Source organism: Schistocerca piceifrons, chromosome 7 (assembly GCF_021461385.2).
Source record: "Schistocerca piceifrons isolate TAMUIC-IGC-003096 chromosome 7, iqSchPice1.1, whole genome shotgun sequence".
NCBI classification, from domain to species: Eukaryota; Metazoa; Arthropoda; class Insecta; order Orthoptera; family Acrididae; genus Schistocerca; species Schistocerca piceifrons.
Genome location: NC_060144.1, coordinates 20,076,249 through 20,103,061, shown reverse-complemented (window position 1 = coordinate 20,103,061; position 26,813 = coordinate 20,076,249). Strand labels below are relative to the sequence as shown.

The 26,813-nt window shown below is 42.9% G+C and overlaps 1 protein-coding gene across 1 annotated transcript in view; it reads left to right on the top strand.

Moving 5' to 3' along the window:
* Positions 1-25,245, top strand: part of LOC124805236 (probable basic-leucine zipper transcription factor Q) — an 88,607-nt gene extending 63,362 nt beyond the window's left edge. The window contains exon 5 of the mRNA XM_047265741.1: positions 22,391-25,245. Coding sequence (XP_047121697.1) covers positions 22,391-22,618 — 228 coding nt within the window. The 3' untranslated portion in view covers positions 22,619-25,245. The remainder of the gene's footprint in view (positions 1-22,390) is intronic.
* The last annotated feature ends 1,568 nt before the right edge of the window (positions 25,246-26,813 follow it).

Sequence of the window (26,813 nt, the reverse complement as noted above, 5' to 3'; positions counted from 1 at the left end):
AGTTTCATGAACTGTTACTCTACAAGAATTGCAGGTTCCTTTTAAGAACTGAAGAGACAACAGCTAGGAGAGTGGTCTGTGTTACAGCAGAATAAAAACCTGAGATAAAGTTTACTGATTTTCTTGACGCTGACTGTGTGTCTTGAATTTTTGTCAAGTTTATGATCACAGACTGTCTCTAGCAACATTGTTGGAAATAATGGTAATTTACAAGTGTGGACAGTAAACAGTACTGTTGAAGAGAGAAATTAAGTTGAACATCATATGCTGTTTAAAATATAATAAACACAATATTATGCCACTCCTTTTGACTTCATAAGAGCTATGTTTATATCATGATCATAAACATTCAAGCATTTACTTACAACAAAAAGGTCAAAGAAAGGAAAAACTAGTTCACAACTATTGATTTACTATGAAATACATTTCATACAATACTTCTGAGCTTCAAAAAATACTCAAAAACTACATTTCATCGCACAACCACATACTGAATTGGGGGGTGGGGGAATGCAGAAGCACAAATGTAGTTTACAAATGACTATATTGTATGAATTTTGTATAACTGAAAAATATGGAATAGATCATGATACACATGAGCGTGACACAATTGGTGAAATGTAATGGGAAAACAATAAGAACGTGTGTAACTTTCCAATTGAACAACTTGATTTTAAAAGTACAGTTCTGTGCAGCTCTGAGGGTGCAAGGCACATGAGAATTTGTTAGTGGAAGAACATCTGCTCTCATACTTGAGGTGCTCTGCATGCTACTGTTGAGGACTCCACTCATGTATGGTGCTCTCATCATCTTTAAAGAATTATGTGGCTATTTTTTGAAATGAGCATATTGTTAGAGCAATAGGAGGTATACTAAGTTCTAGGATGAGACAAGAGTCCAGTGGTACCTCATTTATATGGGACCATAAGTCATTTGGATAATCAAAAGGCCAGAAAGTCATAAATAGAATGACATGGGTTGCATGCTGCAAAAACATACATTATGTTAATTTCACAAAAAAAATAATAATTTTTTTCACAAAAATGTTGACTATATACTGGAAAAAAAAACAAGCAATTTTTGTGCTCTTGAACAGTTGGGAAGTTTCTCCTGGGCCAGTTCCATATGTTGGTTATGTGCAACACAAACACACAGGAGTTTCATCAGCATTAGTTTGACCAAAGTTGTTTGCAAATAAATAAATAAAGAATTATTTGGTCCAGCTGCATTGCAGTCTCCATGTCTGCCATAATGGCTTCATATTGAGCACCAGTTTAGTGAGCTAATCCATCATCACTATCATCATCATTGCCTGCAGACAAACGAGCGGTGAAAATTTTGTCATCACAAATAATACCACAGCATGGGCGACTGTCATTTGGTGGGCACATATTAAGTCATTTACACCTATGTCTGAGCATGCTGGAATACTTGCAAAACACAGCAGCAGTGGTTTACAGCAATTGCCTTTCCTCCCCCTGCGGGTCTGGGGGTTAGAATAGGCCTGAGGTATTCCTGCCTGTCGTAAGAGGCAACTAAAGGAGTTTCCCATGTTTCGGCCTTTATGTGATGATCCCCTGTAGGGTTTGAACTCCATTCTTCAAAATTTTCCTGAAGAGTGAGCCAACTGGGGAAGGACACCTTACAGGGTGCATCATGTCCATCGTGCATTGAGAGCTTTAGCCCACTTTCTTGTCGTCACATTGCAGTCCCGCCCATTCTCCACCTCTTGGGCGAGGACACCTTCCTGCATGCGTTTTCCACTGTGCACTATGCAGTGTCACTTTCTGCGTTGATGATGACCATGGACTTCTTTGCACCTGATATCCAGCACGGTAGCCAGTCCATTGTGGTGGGGCCGCCATGTACCCTGTTGGTTGTAGCCCTGTGACCACACAGGGATCGCTCTGCTGATGCCTGCGCCATAAACTCTCCAGGTATGCCAAAGGGTAGATGTCCATCCCCCTGGGGCATCGGGACTCCCAGCAATGTCCATCCTGCCAGGTGGCCTTTGCTGCGGCTGGGTGTCACCTGTAGGGAGGGGCCCTGGTCGGAGTGGGTGGCATCAGGGCGGATGACACGCGATGAAGCGTAGTCCGTCAACTCTTGCTGGTGATGAAACACCAGCAGTCTCTGAGTGATACCGAGCTCAATTCAACGCACAGAAGTACAACCTCAAATCGTTCTCCTCCCTCACCACACCATGGGGGGAATATCAGGCTAAGGATGACAGCGGATATTTTCACCCCGGTACCTTCTATGTTAGAGAGGTGATGGGGAATCTTCCGTGACGATGAAGCCTCAGTTTTTTGTTGAGCATTTAGAGGACAAGTTTAGGGAGGTGGATGGCTTGTCCAAAATGAGATCAGAGTCAGTCTTGACCAAAACAGCATCCTCTGCCCAGTCAGTTTATGTCCTAAACTCAGTCTGTAGTGAACATGTGCCCCTTCAAACCCCTATTGAAGCTGTGGCTGTCAGAATAAGGATGACCCAGGAAATAACTGTCTGCAATGTATATCGTCTTCCAGATGGTGCAGTACCCCTGAATGTATTAGCTGCACTGATTGATCAACTCCCTAAACCTTTCCTACTTCTGGGAGATTTTAATGCCCATAAACCCCTTGTGGGGTGGTACCATGCTTACTGGCCGAGGCAGAGATGTCGTAACTTTACTGTCTCAGTTCGTCCTCTGCCTCTTAAACACTGGGGCCACCACACATTTCATTGTGGCTCATGGTAGTTACTCGGCCATTGATTTATCAATTTGTAGCCCAGGACTTCAACCATCTATCCACTGCAGAGCACATGATGACCTATGTGGTAGTGACCACTTCCCCATCTTCCTGTCGCTGCCCCAGCATCAGGCTCACGGGCACCTGCCCAGATGGACTTTAAACAAGGTGGACTGGGAAAATTTCACCTCTGCTGTCACTGTTGAATCTCCCTCACACGGTAACATTGATGTGATGGTTGAGCAGGTAACTACAACAATCGTTTCTGTGGCAGAAAACACGATCCCTCACTCTTTAGGGTGCTCGAGGCGTAAAGCAGTCCCTCGGTGGTCGCCTGAAGTCGCTGAAGCGATTAAGGAGCGTCGGTGAGCTCTACAGCGGCATAAGCGGCATTCTTCCCTGGAGAACCTCGTAGATATTAAATGGCTCCATGCCCGTGTTTGCTACCTTAACAAATGACTGAAGCAGGAGTGTTTCGAGAGGTTCGTCTCTGGAGAATACTCAGTATTGTAGAACACTCGGTATAATGTCGTTTATTGAAACTGAACTACTCTTCTCAAACAATCACTGTATACACACAAAAACATCTAACTTGTAGATGACCATTCATCAAGAGCGTCGGTGAGGTCCGTCGGAGCTGATCCTAGCTCGGCGAGGAACTGGCTGTACTGCTGCTGTGGTGGCCTTATAAAGCCGGCGGAGGCCGGCAGAATACTCCAACTTTCCCTGTATCTGTGAGGCAACCTCTGTAGAAAAAGGTTCGCATTAGTCTCTAGCAAGTTCTGTTTGTTTTGAAGAAGTCAAGGTGGATGGGTTCCCAGGGACCGTTCGGCATAGGCCAGAGAAGGAATTTTTTTTGGGGGGGGGGGGGGGGGGCAATTGTTGGGCACAGACGGTACAGCGCTGTGCCATCTCTGTGATGTCAGACGTGAGGCCGATCCAAAAAACATGCCTTCTTGTGAGGGATTTGGTGCAAACAATCCCTCAATGCCGTTGGTGAAGAATGTGGAGGATTGTCGGCTGCAGGGATCTCGGAACGATGACCCTTGGTTCTGCTGAAGCTAAGCGAAGGAGGACTCCATCCACCACTGAAAGCTGGTGTCGGATGGAATAGTACAACCGGAGATGGTGTTGATCCTGAGGATGCGGCGAGGATGGCCAACCATGGAGAACGCGGTGTCGGACAACACAGAGGAGGGAATGTTCTGCGGTGGGTGCAGTTACTTTGACAGCTGTAACGGGAAATGCCTTCAGGGCCTCTTGGACATCATCATCAGTCTGAAAAACGAGGAGGTTCAAATGGTCTAAAGCAGGGTCCGGACCTTGTGGTAGATGCGACAAGGTGTCCGCGTTGGCATGCTGGGAGGTGGTACGGAAATGCTTGGTGTAGCAAAATTGGGATGGGAACAATGCCCAGCGCTGGAGACGTAGGGATGTTGTGGTCGGTAATTGCGCGGAAGGCGCAAATAAAGAGAGGAGCGGTTTGTAGTCAGTAATAATGTGAAAGGACTTGCCATAGAGAAAGGGATAGAACTTGGAACAGGCAAAAACTATGGCAAGTGCTTCTTTCTCGATTTGGGAATATTTGATTTGTGCTGTGGAGAGAGCTTTTGAGACGTATGCTATGGGGCGCTCTGTGCCATCCGGCAATTTGTGAGACAGGACAGCTCCCACACCATACTCAGAGGCGTCTGTAGCAAGTATCAAAGGAAGATTTGGATCATAAGGCATGAGACAGGCAGCGGATTGGAGATGCTGTTTGAGGGTATGGAAGGCGGTCTCGCAGACTGGGATCCAACAGAATGGGACATTTTTGTGGCAAAGGTGGTACAGGGGTGCTGCCACTTGAGCTGCAGAAGGAACAAATTTCCTGTAATACAAGATTTTGCCCAAGAAGGATTTCAACTGATGAAGGTCCCGGGGATGGTGGGGCAGGTTGTTCATGGCGTCAATATAAGAGAAAGATGGAGAAATGACATTCTGGGAAATGATGCGACCCAGATAGGAAATAGATTGTTGGAAAAATGAATATTTAGAAATATTACATTTCAGACCTGCAGTTCGAAGGCGGAGGAAGAGGAGGCGGAGATTGGCTATGTGCTCTTCGGAGGAGGACACCATGACGACAATGTTGTCTAAGTAATTTATACAGCCCGCGATATCAGTGAGAAGTTGTTCAAGGTATCTTTGAAAGATTGCAGGAGCACTGGGTAAACCAAACATGAGTCGGTTTAGTTGGAAGAGGCCGAAAGGAGTATTTATAACAGTGTATCATCGGGAGGAAAGATCAAGAGGAAGTTGGAGATATCCTTCTGCTAGGCCAATTTTGGTAAAGTAGAAGCCCCCTGCCAATTTGCGAAAAAGATCTTCCGGTCGTGGAAGGGGATAGTCGTCAACGAGAAGCTGTGGGTTGACTGTAGACTTAGTCACCGCAGAGGCGAAGGCGGCGGCCTGGCTTCTGCACGATGACTAAAGGCGTGGACCACAAGCTGAACCACATGGGCTGGAGAACCCCTTCATCTTGAAGACGTTGGAGTTCTTCTTTGAGTGGCTGTTGTAGTGCCACTGGTACGTGGTGTGCCTGGAAGTAGCGGGGCCGGGCGGTGGGACGGAGTTGGAGCGAAGCCTCAAAGTCCTTGGCGCAGCCTGTGCCCGGTGAAAACAGGTCCTGGAATTCATTACAGAGTGCATCAACTTCAGGAAAAGGAACATGCTGAGACACTAGGTGAACATTGTCCACAATGGAAAATCCAAATAAGCAGAAGGCGTCCAGTCTGAATAAGTCTGCTGTGGAGGAATTGTTTACAACCAGAAACGTGAGTGGACGGTGAACCGATTTGTACTTGACTTGAGCCGTGAATTGCCCTAGGAGAGCTATCTCTTGCTTATTGTATGCCAGTAGGCGCTTAGAGCCTGGAGAGAGGGGTGGTGAACCAATGTTGGGATATGAGGTGTAATTAATCAAGGATACTGCTACACCTGTGTCCACTTGCAGATGCAGAGGCTTGTCATTGATAGTGACGTCTATAAAAATTTTTGATGTTTAGGAGTTGTCTACCTGGTTGACATCCATTGGGGTGTTGTTCAAGCCATCTGGATATGGCCTGGGCTGGCGGTTGCTGGAGGTAGTTGTTTTTGCACGACAAAAGGACGCTAAATAGCCTTCCCTTCCGCAGTGTGTGCACTGCGCCCAGCGGTCTGGGCAATCTTCTCTGTCATGTGTTGAATAGCAGGTGGGGCAGGAGGGCAGGCGGAGACAATCCCCACGATGACATTGCTTGTTGTGTTGTTGCTGCAGTGGCTTCTGGCTCCGGCAGGGATGATGCGACTTGGCGTCTTGTTGTGGAGGTGATCTCCGACCACGGCAGGGGTAGGAATGTGGCGTTGAGCCCTGGATTGCTGCGACGTCTTGTGTGTTCGTCATGGCGTCATCACGGATTGCTGCTACATCTGCCCAGGATTCCAATCGACGATCAGCGGCTGTAGTCATTTTGAACTTATAGGCTAGTTCTATGACCTGCTCGAGGGACGGGTCTTCTAACTTGAGGGCGTCGTGGCAGAGAGCAGCATCTGGCACTGCCTGTATCAAGTGGTCACACACTATGTCATTAGTGTATGATTCCTTGGAAAGATGTGTGTGAAACTTACATTTCCTGTTGAGACCTTGCAGCTCGGTGGCCCACTGACGATAGGTCTGCTCGGGTTTCTTCTGGCATTGGTAGAACTTGACACAGGCTGCGAGTACATGATATCGGTGTTTGTAGTAGGAATTTAACGTCGCACAGATGGCAGTGAAGGTGTGGGAGTCGGGGTCCAGCGGCTGCAGTTTCGTGAGCAGGATGTACATCTTCGATTGGTTCCATGACAAGAAAAAAGCGCACTGCCTGTCTTCTTGGGTGACTTGATGAATCGTGAAGTGTTGCCGGATACGTCGTTTGTATGTTTCCCATTCTTCAACTTCAGTGTTGAATGCTTGAAATGGCGGTGGCGTCGTGGGGCAGTGGAGGCTTTGGATTTCGGCGATCAGTTGCGTCTGAGTTTCCAAAAACTGGTGGAAGTCCTTGAAAGAATTGTTGCCATTCCGTAGGTGCTGCTGTCGTAAGCATGATTTCGTCGGTTCGTTCCACTATACTCATCGCCACTGGAGAATACTCAGTATTGTAGAACACTCAGTATAATGTCGTTCATTGAAACTGAACTACTCTTCTCAAACAATCACTATATACACACAAAAACAGTAACTTGTAGACAACCATTCATCAAGAGCGTCGGTGAGGTCCATCGGAGCTGGTCCTAGCTGGGCGAGGAACTGGCTGTACTGCTGCTGCGCTGGCCTTATAAAGCCGGCGGAGGCCGGCGGAGTACTCCAACTTTCCCTGTATCTGTGAGGAAACCTCTGCAGAAACAGGTTCGCATTAGTCTCTAGCAAGTTCTGTTTGTTTTGAAGAATTGTTTTGAGTAGTTTGCCTGGCAGTCTCGACCATTGGGTGCCATACGTCACCTTCCCAAGTCTGGGCAAAGATCAAACGTCTTTTCGGGTACCAGGCCCCAACAGGTGTCCCTGGTGTTACCATAAATGGCGTGTTATCTACCAACGCAAACGCATTTGCCAATCACTTTGCTTGAGAATTTGCATCTGAGAATTATCCCCCAGCCTTTCGCACACTCAAACGGTGACTGGAAGGGAACGTCCTCTCATTTACTACATGCTGCAGTGAATCCTATAATGCCCCAGAGATGGAGCTCCTCAGTGCCCTTGCACATTCTACATCTACATACATACTCCGCAATCCACCATACGGTGCGTGGCGGAGGGTACCTCGTACCACAACTAGCATCTTCTCTCCCTGTTCCACTCCCAAACAGAACAAGGGAAAAATGACTGCCTATATGCCTCTGTACGAGCCGTAATCTCTCTTATCTTATCTTTGTGGTCTTTCCGTGAAATATAAACTGGTGGCAGTAAAATTGTAATGCAGTCAGCCTCAGACGCTGGTTCTCTAAATTTCCTCAGTAGCGATTCACGAAAAGATCACCTCTTTTCCTCTAGAGACTCTCACCTGAGTTCCTGAAGCATTTCCGTAACACTCGCGTGATGATCAAACCTACCAGTAACAAATCTAGCAGCCTGCTTCTGAATTGCTTCTATGTCCTCCCTCAATCCGACCTGATAGGGATCCCAAACACTCGAGCAGTACTCAAGAATAGGTCGTATTAGTGTTTTATAAGCGGTCTCCTTTACAGATGAACCACATCTTCCCAAAATTCTACCAATGAACCGAAGACAACTATCCGCCTTCCCCACAACTGCCATTACATGCTTGTCCCACTTCATATCGCTCTGCAATGTTACGCCCAAATATTTAATCGACGTGACTGTGTCAAGTGGTACACTGCTAATGGAGTATTCAAAGATTACGGGATTCTTTTTCCTATTCATCTGCATTAATTTACATTTATCTATATTTAGAGTTAGCTGCCATTCTTTACACCAATCACAAATCCTGTCAAAGTCATCTTGTATCCTCCTACAGTCACGCAACGATGACACCTTCCCGTACACCACAGCATCATCAGCAAACAGCTGCACATTGCTATCCACCCTATCCAAAAGATCATTTATGTTGATAGAAAACAACAGTGGACCTACCACACTTCCATAGGGCACTCCAGATGATACCCTCACCTCTGATGAACACTCACCATCGAGGACAACGTACTGGGTTTTATTACTTAAGAAGTCGACATTGCCCCGACACAGCTCCTGGGCCTGATCGGATCCACAGCCAGATGACTACAAACGACATCTCCTCGTCATCTTCAACTGGATCTGATGCGATGGCGTCTTTCCATCCCAATGGCGGGAGAGCACAATCATTCTGGTGCTCAAACCCGGTAAAAACCTGCTTGATGTGGACAGCTATTGGCCCATCAGCATCACCAACGTTCTTTGTAAGCTGCTGGAAAGTATGGTATGTCGGCAGTTGGGTTGGGTCCTGGAGTCATGTGGCCTGCTGACTCCGTCAGGGTGGCTTCCGCCATGGTCACTCAACCACTGATAATCTTGTGTCCACTGAGTCTGCCATCCGAACAGCCTTTTCCAGACAGCAACACTTGGTTGCTCTTTTTTTGACTTACGTAAAGCATACAACACGGCCTGGCTACATCTTATCCTTGCCACATTGTATGAGTGGGGTCTCTGGGGTCCACTCCTGATTTTTATCCAAAACTTCCTGTCGCTCCATACTTTCCATGTCCAAGTTGGTCCCTCCCATAGTTCTATCCATATCCAGGAGAATGGAGTCCCGTGGGGCTCTGTATTGAGTGTCTCTCTCTATTTTTAGTGACCATTAATGGTCTAGCAGCAGCTGTCAGGCCCTCCGTATCACCTTCTCTGTATGCAGACGACTTCTGCATTTTGTACTGCTGCTCCAATACTGGTGTTGCTGAGCAGTGCCTGCAGGGAGCCATCCACAAGGCGCAGTCATTTGCTTTAGCCCACGGCTTCCAGTTTTCAGCCACAAAGTCGTGTGTCATGCACTTTTGTCGGCATCGTACCGTTCACCTGGGACCCGCACTTTACCTTAATTATGATACACTCACTGTAGTGGAGACATTGATTCCTAGGACTGGTTTTTGATTCTCGATTGACTTGGCTTCCTCAGCTTAAGCAGAAGTGCTTGCCGCCCCTCAATGCCCTCCGTTGCCTGAGCAATACTAATTGGGGTGCAGATCGATCTACGCTGCTGTAGCTCTACGGAGCCCTTGTCCAATACCAAATTGACTATGGAAGTGTGGTTTATGGTTCAGCAGCACCTTCAGCATTGCATTTACTTGACCCTGTGCAGCACTGTGGGGTTTGTCTAGGAACAGGAGCTTTTAGGACGAGTCCGGTGACCAGCATACTGGTGGAGGCTGGTTTCCCTCCATTGCAGATCAGACGTGCACAACTGCTCACCAGTTATGCAGCACACATTCGTAGTTCACCTGAATATCCGAATTACCATCTCCTTTTCCCACATGCAGCAGTCCTTCTCCCGCATCGGCGGCCCAGGTCTGGGCTTACAATTGCAGTTAGCATGCGGTCCCTTCTCTCCAAACTGGTGTCCTTCCCTTTACCACCTTTACTTGCAGTCCATTCACGTACGCCTCCATGGTGTACACCTCGGCTGCAGCTTCATCTGGACCTTTCACGTGGCTCTAAGGGCTCCATTAACCCTGCGGCTGTCCACTGTCACTTCCTCTAGATTCCTGACATGCTCCGGGGCTCTGAAGTGGTTTACACTGCTGGCTCGATTGCTGATGGTCACATTGGCTCCACCTATATGCACGGTGGCCATATTGAACAGCATTCCTTAACCGAGGGCTGCAGTGTATTCACTGCAGAGATGGTGGCCATCTCTCGTGCAGTTCAGTATCTCCGTTCATGGCCTGGGGAGTCTTTTCTTTTATGTACTGACTCTTTGAGCAGCCTGAAAACTATCGACCAGTGCTACCCTCATCATCCTTTGGTAGTGTTTGTCCAGGAGTCCATCTATGCCCTGGAACAGTCCAATCGTTCAGTGGTGTTCGCCTGGACCGCTGCTCACGTCGGAATCCCAGGAAATGAACTTGCTGACAGGATGACCAAACAGGCTACACAGAAACCACTTCTGGACATGGGCATCCCCACAACTGACTTGGATTCGTTATTATGCCGCAAGGCTTTTCAGCTTTGGGAGACGGAATGGCAAAATCTCAGTACGCACAACAAACTGTGAGCCATTAAGGGGACCACAAATGTGTGTAAGTCCTCGAAGAGGGTGTCTCGCAGGGGCTCTGTGGTTCTCTGCAGGCTCCGCATTGGCCATGCGTGGGCGACCCACGACTACCTCCTGCGCCGTGAAGACCCAACTCAGTGTCGGTGCGGCACCCAGTTGACAGTGGGGCCCATATTCTTCTGCTATGTCCTTCTTTGGCTGCCCTACGACTTCATCTTCAGTTGCTGGACTTGTTATCATTGAATTTAGCAGGCAATGCCTCATTGGCTGATTTGTTTTACGTTTCATCTGTGAGGGTGGGTTTATCATTCGATCTGCGTTTTAGCGCCTGTCTCTCTGTGTCCTCCACCCTAGTGCTTTGAGGGTGAAGGTTTTAATGTGTTGCAGGGTGGCTGGCTTTTCCTTTATTTTCGTGGTTGGCCAGCCACTGTAATCTGCTTCCTTGTTTTAGTTTTGTCTAACTGTTTCTTGCATCTCTCTGTTGTTCTATTGTCCTCTTTTGTTCCTTTTAGTGTTTGTTGCCTTTCCTTCGTTCTTGTGGTCTTTCCTTTCTTTCTGTTGTGTTATTGTCTCGTCTGTTTTATTCTCACACTTGTGGCATTGTTTTATTAGGATTATTAGGAACAAGCTACTGATGACCTCGTAGTTTGGTCCTTTTCCCCCTCTTTTAAACCAACTAACCTGGTTTTCATCCATTCTACGAAGTTTATATTGTTCATGTATAGTATCGCCTTAATTCTCTTTGATGTTATTTTATGTTTGCCACTAAGGAGACAGTACAGTATTGTACACAGCTCAGTGTTAACTTGGTAACTAATAGACGAACAGGATCCATGTATGGTGGTTGCCTGAATTTAAATTCAAATTTAATTATTCTCATCATAAATTGTTTCCCACACTGCATCAGGAATATCAAATACTACTCTGCTACCTAAATAAAAGTACTAATAATGGAGGGAATTGGCAGCAAAGCAACTTTTAACGATGCACATTGGTGCATAGAATATATGAGACAGTTTACAAACCAGTAGACTTTCAGAGAAAGATCCATATAATTCTGAAAATTGCAAGAGTCAACAAGTGCAAGAATGATTGCACAATCAATTGAACCGCTCGTGCATCCAAGTTGCTGACAAGAATAATATACAGAAGAATCAAAAAGAAACTAGGATCTGTCAGATGATAAGTTTTGCCTTAGAAAAGGTAAAGGCACCAGACAGGCGGTTCTGACATTGCAGTTGATAATGGAAGCAAGATTGAAGAAAAATAGACACACGTTCATAGGATTTGTTGACCTGGAAACAGTGTCAGACAGTATCAAATGGTGCAAGCTACAGGGACATATGATTAATATACAATATGTACAAGAACCAAGAGGAAACAATAAGAGTGGAAGACCAAGAATGAAGTGCTCTGATTAAAAAGGGTATAAGACAGGGATGTAGGCTTTCACCCCTGCTGTTCAATCTGTACATCGAAGAAGCAATGATGGAAATAAAAGAAAGGTTCAAGAATGGAATTAAAATTCAGTGTGCAAGGATATTGATTATAAGATTCACTGATGACATTGCTATCCTCATTGAAAGTGAAAAAGAATTACAGCATCTGTTGAATGTTCAGTAAACTAGATGAAAATCAGTAGTGTCATATCTCAGCACAGGCCAGGAGCATTTAGAGGAACTATGGCTCAAGTTTAAAAGAATAGTTGACCATGCACTGGATAGATATGCACCCAGTATAACAGCTCATAATTGCAGGGAACCTCCATGGTATACAGGCACTGAAAAGAAAGTTGTAAAGAAACAGAGATTACAGCATGATAGGTGTGAAACAAAGTGTAGGGCTGTAGATAGAGACACACTAAATAAAACATGTTTGGCTGTCAAGAGAGCCTTCAGTGACTACTGTAGCGGAACATTGTCAAATGATCTTCCACAGAACCCAAAGAAATTCTGGTCATGTGTAAAGGCTGTTAGTGGCACCAAAGGTAGTGTTCAGTCCCTAGCAATTGATAAAGGAACTGAAATTGAGGGTAGCAAAGCAAAAGCTGAAGTGCTAACTTGGTGCCTTCACAAAGGAAAACCCAGGAGACTTGCCCCAATTTAATCCTCGTACCACTGAAAAGATGAATGAAATAAGTGTTAGTGTCAGTGGCATTGAGAAACAGTTGAAATTGTTAAAGTTGAACAGAGCTCGAGGGCCTGATGGAATCCCTGTAAAATTCTATACCGAATTTGCAGCTGAGTTAACCCTTCTTCTAACTATAATCTGCCTTAAATCCACAAGAAACCGTGCCCAGTTCTTGGAGAAAGGCGTAGGTCACACCCATCTATGAGAAGGGTAGTAGAAGTGATCCACAAAACTGCTGTTCAGTACCCTTGACATCAGTTTGTTGTATAATCTGAGAACATATTCTGAGCTCAAACATAATTAGGTATCTTGAACAGAATGATCTCCTCAGTGCCAACCAGCATGGATTTCGAAAACATCGATCATATGAAAACCAACTCGCACTTTTCTCACATGATGTATTGAAAGCTTTGGATCAAGGCTGTCAGGTAGGTGCTGTATTTCTTGATTTCCGAAAAGCATTTGACTCAATACCACACCTATGATTATTGTCAAAAGTACAATCACATGGGGTATTAAGAGAAATTTGTGACTGGATTGAGTACATTTTGGAAGGGAGGATGCAGCATATTATCTAGGATGAAGAGTCATTTTCAGATGTAGAAATAGCTTCGCGTGTGACCGAGGGAAGTGTGTTGGGACTCTTGTTGTTCATGTTGTGGTGGCCTCACAGACAATATTAATAGTAAAATCACACCTTTTCCAGGTGATGCAGTTGTCTATAATGAAGTAATATCAGAAAGAAGTTGCATAAATATTCAGACAGATCTTGATAAGATTTCAAAGTATTGCAGAGATTGACAACTTGCTTTAAATGTTAAGAAATGTAAAATTGGGCACTTTACAAAATGAAAAAGCAGAGTATCACTGAATCACTGTTGGAATCAGCCAACTCGTACAAATAGCTGTGTGTAACACTTTGTGGGGGTGTGAAATGGAATGAGCACATAGTTTCAGTCATGGGTAAAGCATGTGGTAGATGTCGCTTTATTGGTAGAATATTGGGGAAGTGCAATCAACCTACAAAGGAGATTGCTTACAAATCACTCATGCGACCAGTTCTACCCCATGGGGCTCGCCACTCTTTGGTGAGTACGTGCTTGGCTACCACAGGGCCCCAGCCTTTGCAGTGCTACTTCCCTTTCCGTGCTGCATTGTCTATCCCCCTCCTGTTCCTTTCCCATCCCTTGGGAATGAGTAATATGCCTTCTTCAGGAAACCAAAGTTCTTGGTAAAACTGTGTATGGTTTCATCCTGTCCATCCATCTTTCTTTCCTAGTCCATCCTTTTCTTACCCTTTCTCTGCTTTGGCATTTGTAGTCTCTTTTTCGTTACTTTTTTCTTCCTTCATGTGCGTCCAAGAAGGCAAGCCCAAACATTTGATGCATAAAAGGTGACTGGGCAATACATGATTCCCAGCCCCAGATCGACAAGTAGGACCCGTTCATTCCCCCTGGTAAAGGCCAGGCCCAGGGAGGGGTAATTGCCTGAGCTGGTACCTCCCTCTATGCCAATTGAACCCTCTGTGGAGTCTGGGAGGTGTGACCTGAAGTGTGGGCTATCACCTAAGACTGGTGAGCCCCCCCCCCCCCCCCCTTGACGGGTGGGGGCAGCAAGAATGAGTGTGACATTGGAAACACTGGAAATCATGGGGGATTTCTCTGCAGTAAGTTCTTCATCTCACAAACGTAAATGGGTTGAGATGAAAGAATAGACAGCTCTCCCGCCTGCATCCTAATACCTCGGTGGTGTTGCGCATGGAAGACGGTCACAATTTCATAACAGTTAATCAGTTTGTTATACAGAAGGGGTCCTGTGAAAACGTACTTTAGATTGCAGTTATGGGACCTTGCTTTTGGCAATGGATAGTGCTTTTCAGGCACAGAAACTGCTTAATGCAACACTTCTTCACAGCTCTCCTGTTGAAGTAGAGGCCCACCACACTCTGAACTCCTCCCATGGTGTCATATACACTTGGCTACTTGATGGCCTGACCGAGGCTGAAATAACAGCCTATCTCACAGACAGGGAGTCACTGCAGTTCACTGTGTCATGAAAAGATTTGATAAAGAATTAGTGCCAACCCATATTCTTTTCCTCACATTTGACCATGTGGTACTTCCATCAAAAGTTAATGGTGGCTACAAAGCCGTTGCTGTCAGACCACATATCCTGAATCCCACGCATTGCTATAAATGTCAGTGCTACAACCACACCCATGAATCTTGTGAAAATGGAGCCAAATCCATAACCTGTGGCATGGATGCTCATGAGGGTGCCTGTCTCCTCTTCCTCCTCCTCACTGTATCAACTACAAGGGTGATCATGCTGCTTCCTCATGTGACTGTCCAATCTACCTCAGTGAGAGAGCCGTTCAGGAGATCCAGGTGAAGAACAAGGTTCCTATTCGTATTACACAGAAAATATTGGCTAGCCACAAACATTGTACACCACCCACTGGCAATTGTAGCACAGTTCTAACTACACTCCGAGCTATGAAGGAGATGGCTATACAGACTTGCGATTTCCAGTTTAGTGCCTAGTTTCGAAATCGTCCAGCTCCAAGCTCACGCCCTTGTCTTTACCTGCTGTGGGTGCACACCATACCAACAAACCTCTGCCTGCACCAGCGAAATTACATGCCTCGCAAACAGGAACACGGAAATTAAAAAATCCGTACAATGACTTTGTGCGCACATCTAGCCAGGCAATGTCTGGGTCTGCACCTGACAAACACTAAGGTTTTAAGCAGTCAAACAAAGGCAAACAATCTTCCATTTGCCCACCTCGATGTTCTTCATCAACAGTGTCACCATTCGATACCCTCACCTGGCTGACCTTCATTTCACCAGGACGCACTGCCAACAACTAGTTCACTGGCCAACTGGAGGTGATTACAGACACTTCTGTCAAACTAATAGATGAAGATCCTCCAGCCTCTGAACCTGGTCATTGTGCATGTTCAAATTCTGGCACTTGGCAGCCACCACAGTTACTGCCCCCTTATTTGACCACCTCCTGTCTATCATTGGATATGTTTATTCTCCAATGGAATATTCACAGCATCAGATACTGTCCAGCAGTTTTCTGCCTCCAGGAAACAAAATTACATCCTCATGATCACTTTCACCTCCGGCAGTTAACTCCAGTCCATTTTGACCTACCCCCAGAGGGAGGGACTCCGGCATGTGGGTGAGTCACATTGCTAATTCGAGATGACGTCTGTAGTCACACCATTTCCTGGCACACCCAGCTTCAAGCTGTTGCTCTCCATCTTTACCTTCCCGGTTTCACCTTCTCTCTTTGCAACGTTTACTCAACCTTGTCTTCTGCTGTCACTGTGGCAGACATTTTGCAACTTATTGCTCAACTTCCTCCTCTCTTTTTTGTTGCTCGGTGACTTCAGTGCCCACTGTCCCCTTAGGGGATCTCAACACCCCTGTCTGAGAGGCTCTCTACTAGTGGATATCTTTAGCCAGCTCAGTCTAATCTGTTTGAACGCAGGTACAGCCACATTTCTCTCTGATTCCACACACTCCTTTTCCCATTTGGACTTTTTGATCTGCACTGCGCAGCTTGTTCATCATCTCGGGTGGTCTGTTCTCTCCGACACACACCCGTAACAATTGCACTTGTGTCATTCATTTGATAGTGCCTATCCCATCTGTGCATCCAACCAACTGGCAGCTTAACAAGACTGACTGGCAGCTTTGCTCCTAACTGGCTACTTTCAGTGAACACCATTTCCCCTGCATTGATGACCTTACAAATGCTGTCCTTACTGCCATAGAATTTTCCGTACCTCTTACCTCTTCCTCGCCATGACATGCCCCCATCCCCTGGTGGACTGAGGCATACGACGATGCAATCCACATGTGGAGACAAGCTCTGCACTTTTTTAGATGCCATCCCACAATGGCGAACTGTATCTGTTATAAACAGCTACATGCACAGTGTTGCCGCATTTTCAGGGATAGTGAAAAAACTAGTTGGCTTTCTTTTCAAAGTTGTTTTAACAGTTTTACTCCCTCTTCAGTTGTTTGGGGTAAACGCATTGACTTTCAGGAACCACAGTTTATTCCCCGGTTCCTGGTCTGACCATAGTGAACAATGGTATCTCAGACACTTAGAGTCTATATTTTGCAGATATTTTGAGTTTCACCCACTACCATCCTGCCTTCATCCCTCTGAAATGGGCAATGGAGAGAAGAACAATATCTTTCTCCTCCCAGAATCGTGAATGTTACAATACTGCTTTTATTATGAAGGAGTTTAAACATGCACTAACTTCGTCCCAGTCATCTGCTCCAGAACCAGATGGCATTCACATTCTGATGTTGCAACACCTATCTCCTGAGGGTCTAAGCATTCTCCTCCATACATGTAACCCAGTTGGACAGATGGCACATTTTCCAATCGCTGGTGTGAGGCCATTGTCATTCCGATGCCTGGTGAGGACAAACATTTTACTTCAAACTACAACCCAATTTCCCTCACCAGTAGCGTCTGCAAGGTGGTGGAACGTATGATTAATAGTCAAATGGTGTGGTGGCTCGAGCCTCAGAACCTCCTCACTAATGCCCAATGTGGATACCGTAGGCACCACACTGCAGTTGATCCTCTTGTCATCTTGTCATATTATGAACAATTTTTTGTGGAAGTGCCAAACTGTGGTCATTTTTTGATTTGGAGACAGTATCCTCAGTATTATTCACAAATCAAGCTTTGTTTTTAAGGTACATGTGAGCTTGACTCTTTTAGATACTTTTATTCAAGAGAACTGGGTGCATCAGAGTTCTGTGCTCAGCGTGGTCGTAATTGCCGTGGCATTAACCCTATTATGGGTTGTTCCCTGCCAGGTATCTCAAGCTCTCTTTTCATTGATGACTTTGCGAGCTATTGAAGCTCTCAAAATGAACCTGTCTACATGAACGGCGTCATCAGTGGTGTCTCGATCATCTTCATTCATGGAGCATCAGCAATGGCTTCTGGCTTTCCACTGACAAGACTGTCTGTATGAACTTCTGGTGGTACCTTGTGGGGAGCAGATTGGACCATCCTCCTCCATTTATACCAGTCCCTTGTCCGTTCAAAACTGGATTATGGATGTATTGTATATTTATGTGCACGTCAGTCTATCGTACGTCGTCTTAATGCCATCCACCATAACGGGATACATTTAGCCACTGGTGCCCTCTGTACTAGTCTCATTGATAGTCTTTATGTTGAGACTGCTGACTTACTGTTGCCCTACCAGCAGGATGTTCTCCTCAGACACGTGAGCTGTCTGTCTTCTGTGCCCAGTCACCCATCCTATACTCTTTTTGATCATTCTCTAGACCACCAATATGGGCTTTGCCCATTGTCTCTGTTGACTCCAGGAGTTCACTGCGTATCTTTACGCTTCCTGCCACGTTCCCCATGGGTGTGAGCTCTACACTGGCCTGGTTTCTTGACAAGGTATGTGTTCATTTTGGATTCCATTTGCTTCCTAAGGACACCAGTCCTGGCCTGGTGTATTGTAGTGAGTTTCTTGCACTTCGTATGCAGATTGGGGACAGTGTCTTCGTCTACACCAACAGTTCCAAGACCAACCACTGTGTTAGGTGTGTCTTTGTACTTGGTGATGCTATTTTGCCTTCTTGACTAGTGCTAGATTTTTTTTACCACAAAGCTCTATGACCTTCATCAGGCCAACCAGTACATCTGGCGACACAGGCTTCCAAATTTAGTCATTTGTTTGGATTCTCTCAGTACTCATCAGAGCTGTCGCATGCTGTACTTTGGAGCCAACGTGGTGTCTGTGTGGATTCCTGGCCATGGTGGCGTGCCGGGGAATGAGGCTTCTGGTGCTGCTGCAAAGGCTGCAGCTCTCTTCCTCATCTTGCTAGTCATTCTGTTCCCATGAATGATCTTTGTGTTGCTGTGTGTCGGCATGATACAGGTTCCTTTTGGAGTGCACAATGGTCTTCTCTCCTGGGGAACAAACTCCGGGACATTAAATCTCTCTCAATAGTGTGGTTGACTTCCCCTAGGCCCTCACATCACGAGGAGGTCATTCTAGCCCGGCTGCTGTCTGACACTATCATTTTAGTCAATGCCATTTATACCGAGCGAGGTGGCGCAGTGGTTAGACACTGGACTCGCATTCGGGAGGACGACGGTTCAATCCCGCGTCCGCCCATCCTGATTTAGGTTTTCCGTGATTTCCCTAAATCGCTCCAGGCAAATGCCGGGATGGTTCCTTTCAAAGGGCACGGCCGACTTCCTTCCCCATCCTTCCCTAATCTGATGAGACCGATGACCTCGCTGTCTGGTCTCCTTCCCCCAACAAACCAACCAACCAATGCCATTTATTAAGGGGTGACCATGTCCCACACTCTGCATACTGCTCTCTGCCTTTGATGGTGTACCGCTTTCTGACCCAGTGCCTGTTTTTTAAATATTTATGTTCACATCTATGCTTGGTGTCTACTTTGTCAGATGTTTTAGCAGATGATGATATGTGTTTTGTTGATCGTGTCTCACTTTTTATTTTCTGCAGCGGCATTACAAAGCAAATTTGATCCCCCTGGTGGGGACCTCTGCCATTTCACGATATTCTGAGAAATTTTCTGTAGGGATGTCTTTGTCCTTAGCTGCTCCTCTTTTAAAGTTGCTTGATTGGGTTTTTGCCTTTTTCGCCTCAGGTTTTTATTTACTGCTTGCGTTTTCTTACGATATGGGCACTTGCAATCTTAACAGTTTTACACCCTAAAGCACCAACCAAAAAATAAATAAATAAATAAATAAACAAAGCGGAGTGGTGGGGGATGACCAGTTCTAGAATATTACTCAAGTGTGTGGGCCCGTATCAGAGAGGACTAATGGGGGATATTGAATGTACACAGAGGAGAACAGCATGAATGGTCACAGGTTTGTTTAATCTGTGGTAGAATGGAACAGAGATACTGAGGGAACTGAACTGGAAGACTTTTGAAGATAGACATAAACTATCATGAAAAAGCCTATTAACAAAGTTTCCAGAACTAGCTTTAGTGTCTCTAGGAACCTACTACAGTTCTCTAAGAGGTATTCAAACAGTCATTCTTTCGCACTCCATATGTGAATGGAACAGGAAGAAACCCTAATAACTGGTACAATGGGATATACCCTCTGCCATGCACCTAATGATGGTTTGCAGAGTATAGATGTAGGATGTAGAATGGTATAAATGAGTACAGCATGTGGATTAAGAGTAAATCGAAGAAAGACAAAAGTTATGTGAAGTACTGGAAATAAGAATGGCAAGAAACTTAACATCAGGTTTGATGATCAAGAAGTAGATGAAGCTAAGGAATTATGCTACCTAGACAGCAAAATAACCTATGACAGACATAGCAAGGAGAACATAAAAAGCAGATGAGCTCTGGCAAAAAAGGCATTTGTGGCCAAGAGAAGTCTACTAGTATAAAACATAGGCCTTAATTTGAGGAAGAAATTTCTGAGAATGTACATTTCGAGCATAATGTTTTATGGTAGTGAAATATGGACTGTGGGAAAACCGGCACAGAAGACAAATGAAGAATTTGAGATGTGGTGCTACAGAAGACTGTCAAAAATTAGGTGGGCTGATAAGGTAAGGAGTGAGGAGGAATATATGGAAAATGCTGACAAGCAGAAGGGACAGGATGGTAAGACATCTGGTACAGCACCATGGAATAACTTCCATGGTACCAGAGAGAGCTGTAGAGGGTAAAAACTGTAGAGGAAAACAGAAATTGAAATACATCCAACAAATAATTTGAGTACATCGGTTGCAAGTGCTACTCTGAGATGAAGAGGTTGGCACAGGAGAGGAATTTGTGGCGGCCCACATCAAACCAATAATTCAAGGAACTGTTCTGAACAAAGTAGAAATAGGAATTAATGAGGTTTCCCTTTAACCATTTTCAATAGCTGTAACTTTTTCCAACTTCTACCACTGTAAATTCGTCATTTGATCCCCCCAGTTTTCATAAAGTTGAAAAGTAAAGTGTAATTGAGAGTCTCAGATAGTTTGTGTATTACAAGACACAATGGTTGTTGTCCTTAGGTGACATTTTTAAAATGATGTATGTCTTAGGCTGTTTCCTTTTTCATGAGATTGGCGGAAAGACCTAAACTATTTTATTGTATGTTAGAAGTATGAAGCACAACATATGTATGAAAATTTTGAATTTCATCAAAACTTAATTCTTATTTGAGTTATATAGGTTAACACCGACATTTGCAACTGTAATAAAAGTCTCTTATGATTAAATGTGTATCGCTTTACTTTAAAGCCCATTCAATGGTCACTGCAACAATGTGTTGTTTCTTACAATTTTGTTTGCTAGGATCACAAGTAGTTCTTATGCTTTCACTATCTTCTATAAACAGTGTTAAATTATTATTGTTAGTGTTAGTGAAAGTGATGTGTGCTAAAATCTACGTAACGTGTAGAAGTATAGGGGGGCTTGGGCTTGAGTAACAATAATTACTTAATTCTGTTTATAGTCTACATCCAAAGCATAATAATTATTCATGATCCTAGCAAACAAATTTCTAAGAAAGGCCATATTGTTGCAGTGACCACTGAAGATGCTTTATTTTAAAGTGAAATACCTTTGGTCATAATAAGACTTTTCTTACAATCACAAAAATCAATTTAATGGACAATTTGTATAGCTATGACTGCAGGAGAAAGATGCCATAAAAGAAAGAAGACAACATGTGTTAGTTCTTATGTGCATGACTATGTTTAGCTCAGAGAGGTTTCAGAACTGCTGCCTAATGATTTTCCTGTTACCAGTTGCTAGCTCTGTAAGTAAAGCATTAAGGAGATTACTTCTGTGCATCTACATTTGCCGCTGTTCTGAATTTATGTACTCTGTCATCCACCACAGAGTGCTTTCGTGACTACTGGATAACCAAAAAGCATTGAAACTCTTGTGTTGTGAATATGGTTTACAGAGTTGTGACAATCTGAAAACCAATACCGCCAACGACAAAATTGCAGATGGCAATCTGTGCAAGACAGGAAGCAACATGGTCAGTGGTAGTGGTAAACATGATTGTGTTATATAACCAAAACGTGTAAGGATAAAGAGAGGAAAAACAAGGAATTGTATTTTGCTCAGGGAATAATCCTCAAAATATGTTTAGTGTTCAAAGAAACAAGTATGCAAGTAGTGAGCCCTCCAAAAGATCACCATCTCTAAATAAATATTTATTAAAATAATTACTTTTATAATATTTATGTTTTATGCCAAGTTTGATGAGACAGTCAATTGAAAATGGGAAAGAGTGTAATGACTCTAGGTTGGAATTTCAGTTCATTCCAAGAGTGTTTGAAGTATGTACATCTGATGCATGCCAAGTTGCACACTTAACTGAGATCTATCTGTAACTGGTTGAAAACAGTCTCAGATCACTTGCTTCTTCCTCAAAATTTTCTCTTTTTGATAGTAAAAACCTAAAAATTTAATTTGAAGGAGATTTTTATTTCTTAGTTCTCTGTATGTTGATTTTCTGCATATGCTACTATGCTTTTTGCAGAAGAATATTTGTATTCACAATTTGAGTGGTAAATCCTCTGGCTGTGAACAGTATTTTGGAGCAGGCAGATTAAAGAATTATACAGATAATTCTTCATACATACATTGACTGTCATTATTACACCTTACAATAATATCTCATGGTTTGAAGTATTTAATTTATTTATTTGTTAGTTGGTTAGTCATCACTAACAGCAGTTCTGTTTTATAGATGGTTGAGTTCCTGTTATTGGTGCAAGCACTGGAGGAGAGAGGGTATCCAGGAGATAGGGCAGAACGAGCACTGACGGTGAATGAATGTGATCTGAAAGAAGCTGAACGTTGTTTGGAGGCCACAACACAGCTTCTTGACCTTGGATTTCCTGAGGACCGTGTTGCCGAAGCTCTGGCAAACTGTAACAATGACAGAGATCAGGCACTTGAACATCTTATCTCATAAAAAAGACAGCCAAAACCTGCAGGTGAAATGAAATGTTGCTACTGCCAACCTCATTGTGTATTTCACTTCCATAATTGCTTTCATGGTACTGAAGTATATAATAAATGGGGCAAATCGTTTGTGGATACTCTGTTTTTAAAAGTTTTACTTAATCACATACTATATAAGTGGACTGCTAAATGATGGTAGTATAGTGGCAAGATCACTAGAAGTGAACCCAAAGACATCTGAGATATGAAGTAAGACTCTCAGTCCCTAAGAGGTTCATTAGTTCCTTTGTGAATAATTTTTGTTCCTTGTGAAAGTATGCATATAAGCTATACAGCAGAAGAAGTGTTGATGTACTCTGATATTGCCAGAAGAATGGTGTGACAAATGAAGTAAATATCTGAAATGATTACCACAGTATCACTGAAGATATTTGTGATAGTGTTATGCAAACTTAGTCTTTGCATGAATATTTATACTGCTTTCTTTATATGTGTGTAAAGATTGTTCACTGTTTTCCTGTTCTCTAGAAATATTATTTTCATATTTTTTTAATTTATTGTACCATGTGTATTCATAACCACTGAAACAACTGGAAGTGTTAAGGTTGCTCCTTCGATTATAGTCAATGTTTGTCACACAACCAGTGTCTGATGTCAATATTCCTACACACACACACACACACACACACACACACACACACACACACAAAATTTGTTATGATATTTTATTGATGTATTTAATCTTTTTTCTTTCCTTAGAGAAAAATACTAGTCAGCCCTCTTTATTTGACATTCAGATTGCTTGTGTTTGACATCCATGTTGCAAAGGAGGTGTGATGTGGATCCTTTTTTATGATTGTGGCTACATTTTAACTACTGGCCATTTTGGATCAATATTAATATTACTTCCTGTATAATTATACCAATTTAACTTCAATGTAATTTTTCAATACACAGGCATCAAAGTATTTGTGTTGCACAGTGACATTTTATACCTTTCATATTTTTCAGAAAATTTAATTTATATAGGTTACGGTTTTAACAAGTGGTGTTATTATCATCACAGAAAGGGTAGAGATGTGTCATGTTAGTGTCACTGCTCTTCTTCAAAGTTAAGTACTGTTATCATCATCCCTTTTCTGAAAAGGGATCAGAATCTGCTACTGGTACTACTTAACTGACAGTATTTAGAATCATCTGAAAGGTGCTTTTACAAATTGTTTAATTATCTCTTTTTGTGCAGTGAATTATTGCAAAACAGTAAGAAGGATATAGGTTGGTACCTTACACTGTCCCGTCGGCGTCTGTAGCATGTACTGCTTATTCCTTTTCAGAGGATAATGTGAGACCCACTGGGACTGAATCCTACCTTTTGATGAGGCACGTAAACTCATTTGATTGTGTTTGATTTGCAGGAAGTGTACATATCTTGGCAAATATCTTGCTACATTCATCTGTATGTCATGACTGTGGTTCCAGCTGTTGGCATGTTAATAACAATTTTTGTATCTGTTTTGGATCCTTTTTAGAGTGGAACACTAATATGACAAATTTCATTGTTTTCCATGTCATTGCCTTTCACCCTTTTACAAAGTTTAAAAGCGCATTTTAATTTCATCTGAACCTAGAAATTATAAAGGCTTATTACATGATGAGTAGTGTCCACATCTAAGTCCATATAAATAACAGAACATAAGTTTCACCAACTATAAAATAATTTTATTCTTTAATTACTTGTCCGGTGGTCTTGGAGTGAAAAGGAATCTATTAGCACAGTAGGTAGTATTCATCTGTATTTAGTTGCTTGGTTGTTTTCATAAAGTAGGTTTGTATTCTGTTGCTAAGATGAAATCACGAAAACTAGTGACACCTGGCTTGAAATGTGGTGTTAACTTTACTTGTCAGCAGTTTGTGCAGTTCCATGCATTAATAGGTAAAAGCTGATGGAAAAAAGTCTGTTATCTAAATACATACTACACATCTCCTATGAAGTTCATTGCTCCATGTCTTTGCGTTTGTTTCTTGCTTTGTTGAAGCAAATGTCCAGTTGCTTAGTTACATCTAGTTTCAGGATGGTTGTGACTTTTCTCTGTTTCCTTTCTTCACCACTCCCTTCTTTTTCTTATCCTTCCCTTCTTCTGAAATATAGGATGCAGTTGTTTGGTTTTAATTAATTTTACTGAGGATGATACACCACTCATAAGAGAGGGAACCCAAATGAAGGATAGAAAAAAAAAATCACATGAAATTTTTGTTCATATAAAAGACTTGCTATAAGAATGCTTGTTGTGCAGTTCTTAACATTCTGGCATTTTATAACATACAAGACCTTTTTTCGCTGTTCCTTTTATTTCTTCCTTGCCTTGTCAGTGATCATGTGCTCACACGAACACTTCTGGATACGCTTAAAAATCTAATATTCAGATTGTGTCTTTTATTATGGTCATTTTCAAACATTTTGTTGTACTTGCTGTTGTGAAACTTTTTGTTGCTTTCTTGTTAAACAAGGATGTGCAGGGAAAGGTAATGAAGTAGGTGTAGCAATACTCGGAAACTGTTACTGAATGTTGCTTTTGTTTTGCAGTCCTTTTCTGTAAAGGACATTGTATGTGTTGGGGGGGGGGGGGGGGGGGGAGAGAGAGAGAGAGAGAGAGAGAGAGAGAGAGAGAGAGAGAGAGAGTTAAAATGTTATATCATGTTTTTGCTTTGTGACTGTTGGTATTAGTCTTTTCTGATTTTTGTTAAACAGCCATGGTTCAGGCATGATCAGTAAAGTTGCTGTATTATTACGCTGTGGAATGAACTATATTTGTTTGATAATGTTGCTCTTTGTAAGACTGCTGAACTGATTCTCAGGTTGTGTTACTTGTGCACTGAAAAGGAAATTATTTCTCATAAAGTTTAGAAAGACAAATGAAGTAATGATTTTTAACATTATTTAATTTAGAATTAATCTTGTGAAAATTGTGTTTCATAAGCTGACCAAATTTCATTTAATGTTTTAAGTCAGCAGAGAGTATTTGAAGCAACTTAAATGTGTGTATGCAAGAGGTTTCTCTCTTTAATAATATGTGGTATGTGGGACATAGAATGAAAAAGAATTGAAAAGTGGTGAAAAGCATAACCGTCATTGTATTAGAAGTTCCTACTGTTTAATCCATTCCTGTAAAGTGTGATAATATGTTGTGTTCATACCATCAGATTAGTATATAACTCCACTTTCTGCAATCTGATGCACTAGCAAATTAATAGTATTTATTGGTCTAGAAAAAAATGCTCTGACAAAAAAACTGCGTAGACATCGTGACACTGATGCACTTGTAACAGTCTGTTTGATATGTTACTTTGTCATGTTAAAGATGTTGAGCGATTACGATTGCATTTAGAATTTGTCTTAAATATTCTTCTGAATGAATAAAAACATGGTGAAAATAAGAATGAGCAACAAATTCTAACAGGAATGGATCAAAGAGAACATATAGTATTCATTGCATGTATTCACAATTTATCTTGTGGAATTTTGAGTGAACAGTTTGATGATGTTCAGTACAAGAGGTAATCTCTTGTTACAATTTAATGTTGTTAGTCAATTCATAATTGCAGCTGTGATATTTTCTATGGGAGATAGTGGTCGGCATTAAGTTAATGCTGAAAATGGAATTCGGTGTACTTATAAGAATTTTGTAAACAGTTTTATATAAATGGTGAAGTTGTCATTGCTGTAACAATATGTTACCATACCTTATGTGCTAAAGTGTTGTTGTGGACATTGTATTATTTTGATAAGTTGAATGGAAGGCTAAATAAGCCTGGTTTAAAATATATTATGATAGGGGAACAGTCATTAGATCTGTGTCAGAATGTCGTGCTGAATTTTGAAACTGCAGAAAATTTGCACTATTGTGAGTCATTACATTTTTTTCCTCTCTTACAGCTTCCTTTAAGTCATTCTGGCATATGGGATACATTGTATCCCATGCAGATTTTGGACTGTTTCTCTGTCTCTGTGTGTTAAAACTGGCAATACTTAGAGTATATATATGTCAGTACAGATAACCAACTATAAAAGCTTGAGCTGACTTCATTAGTGTAAATAATCCATCAAGGATCTATGTTTATCTTGTAAGTAATGGAATAGCAAAGACTTGTTGGCTTTTGTAAAGTTGCTTGATGCTTGTGATTCTGTCAGAACCTTTGAATGTCTG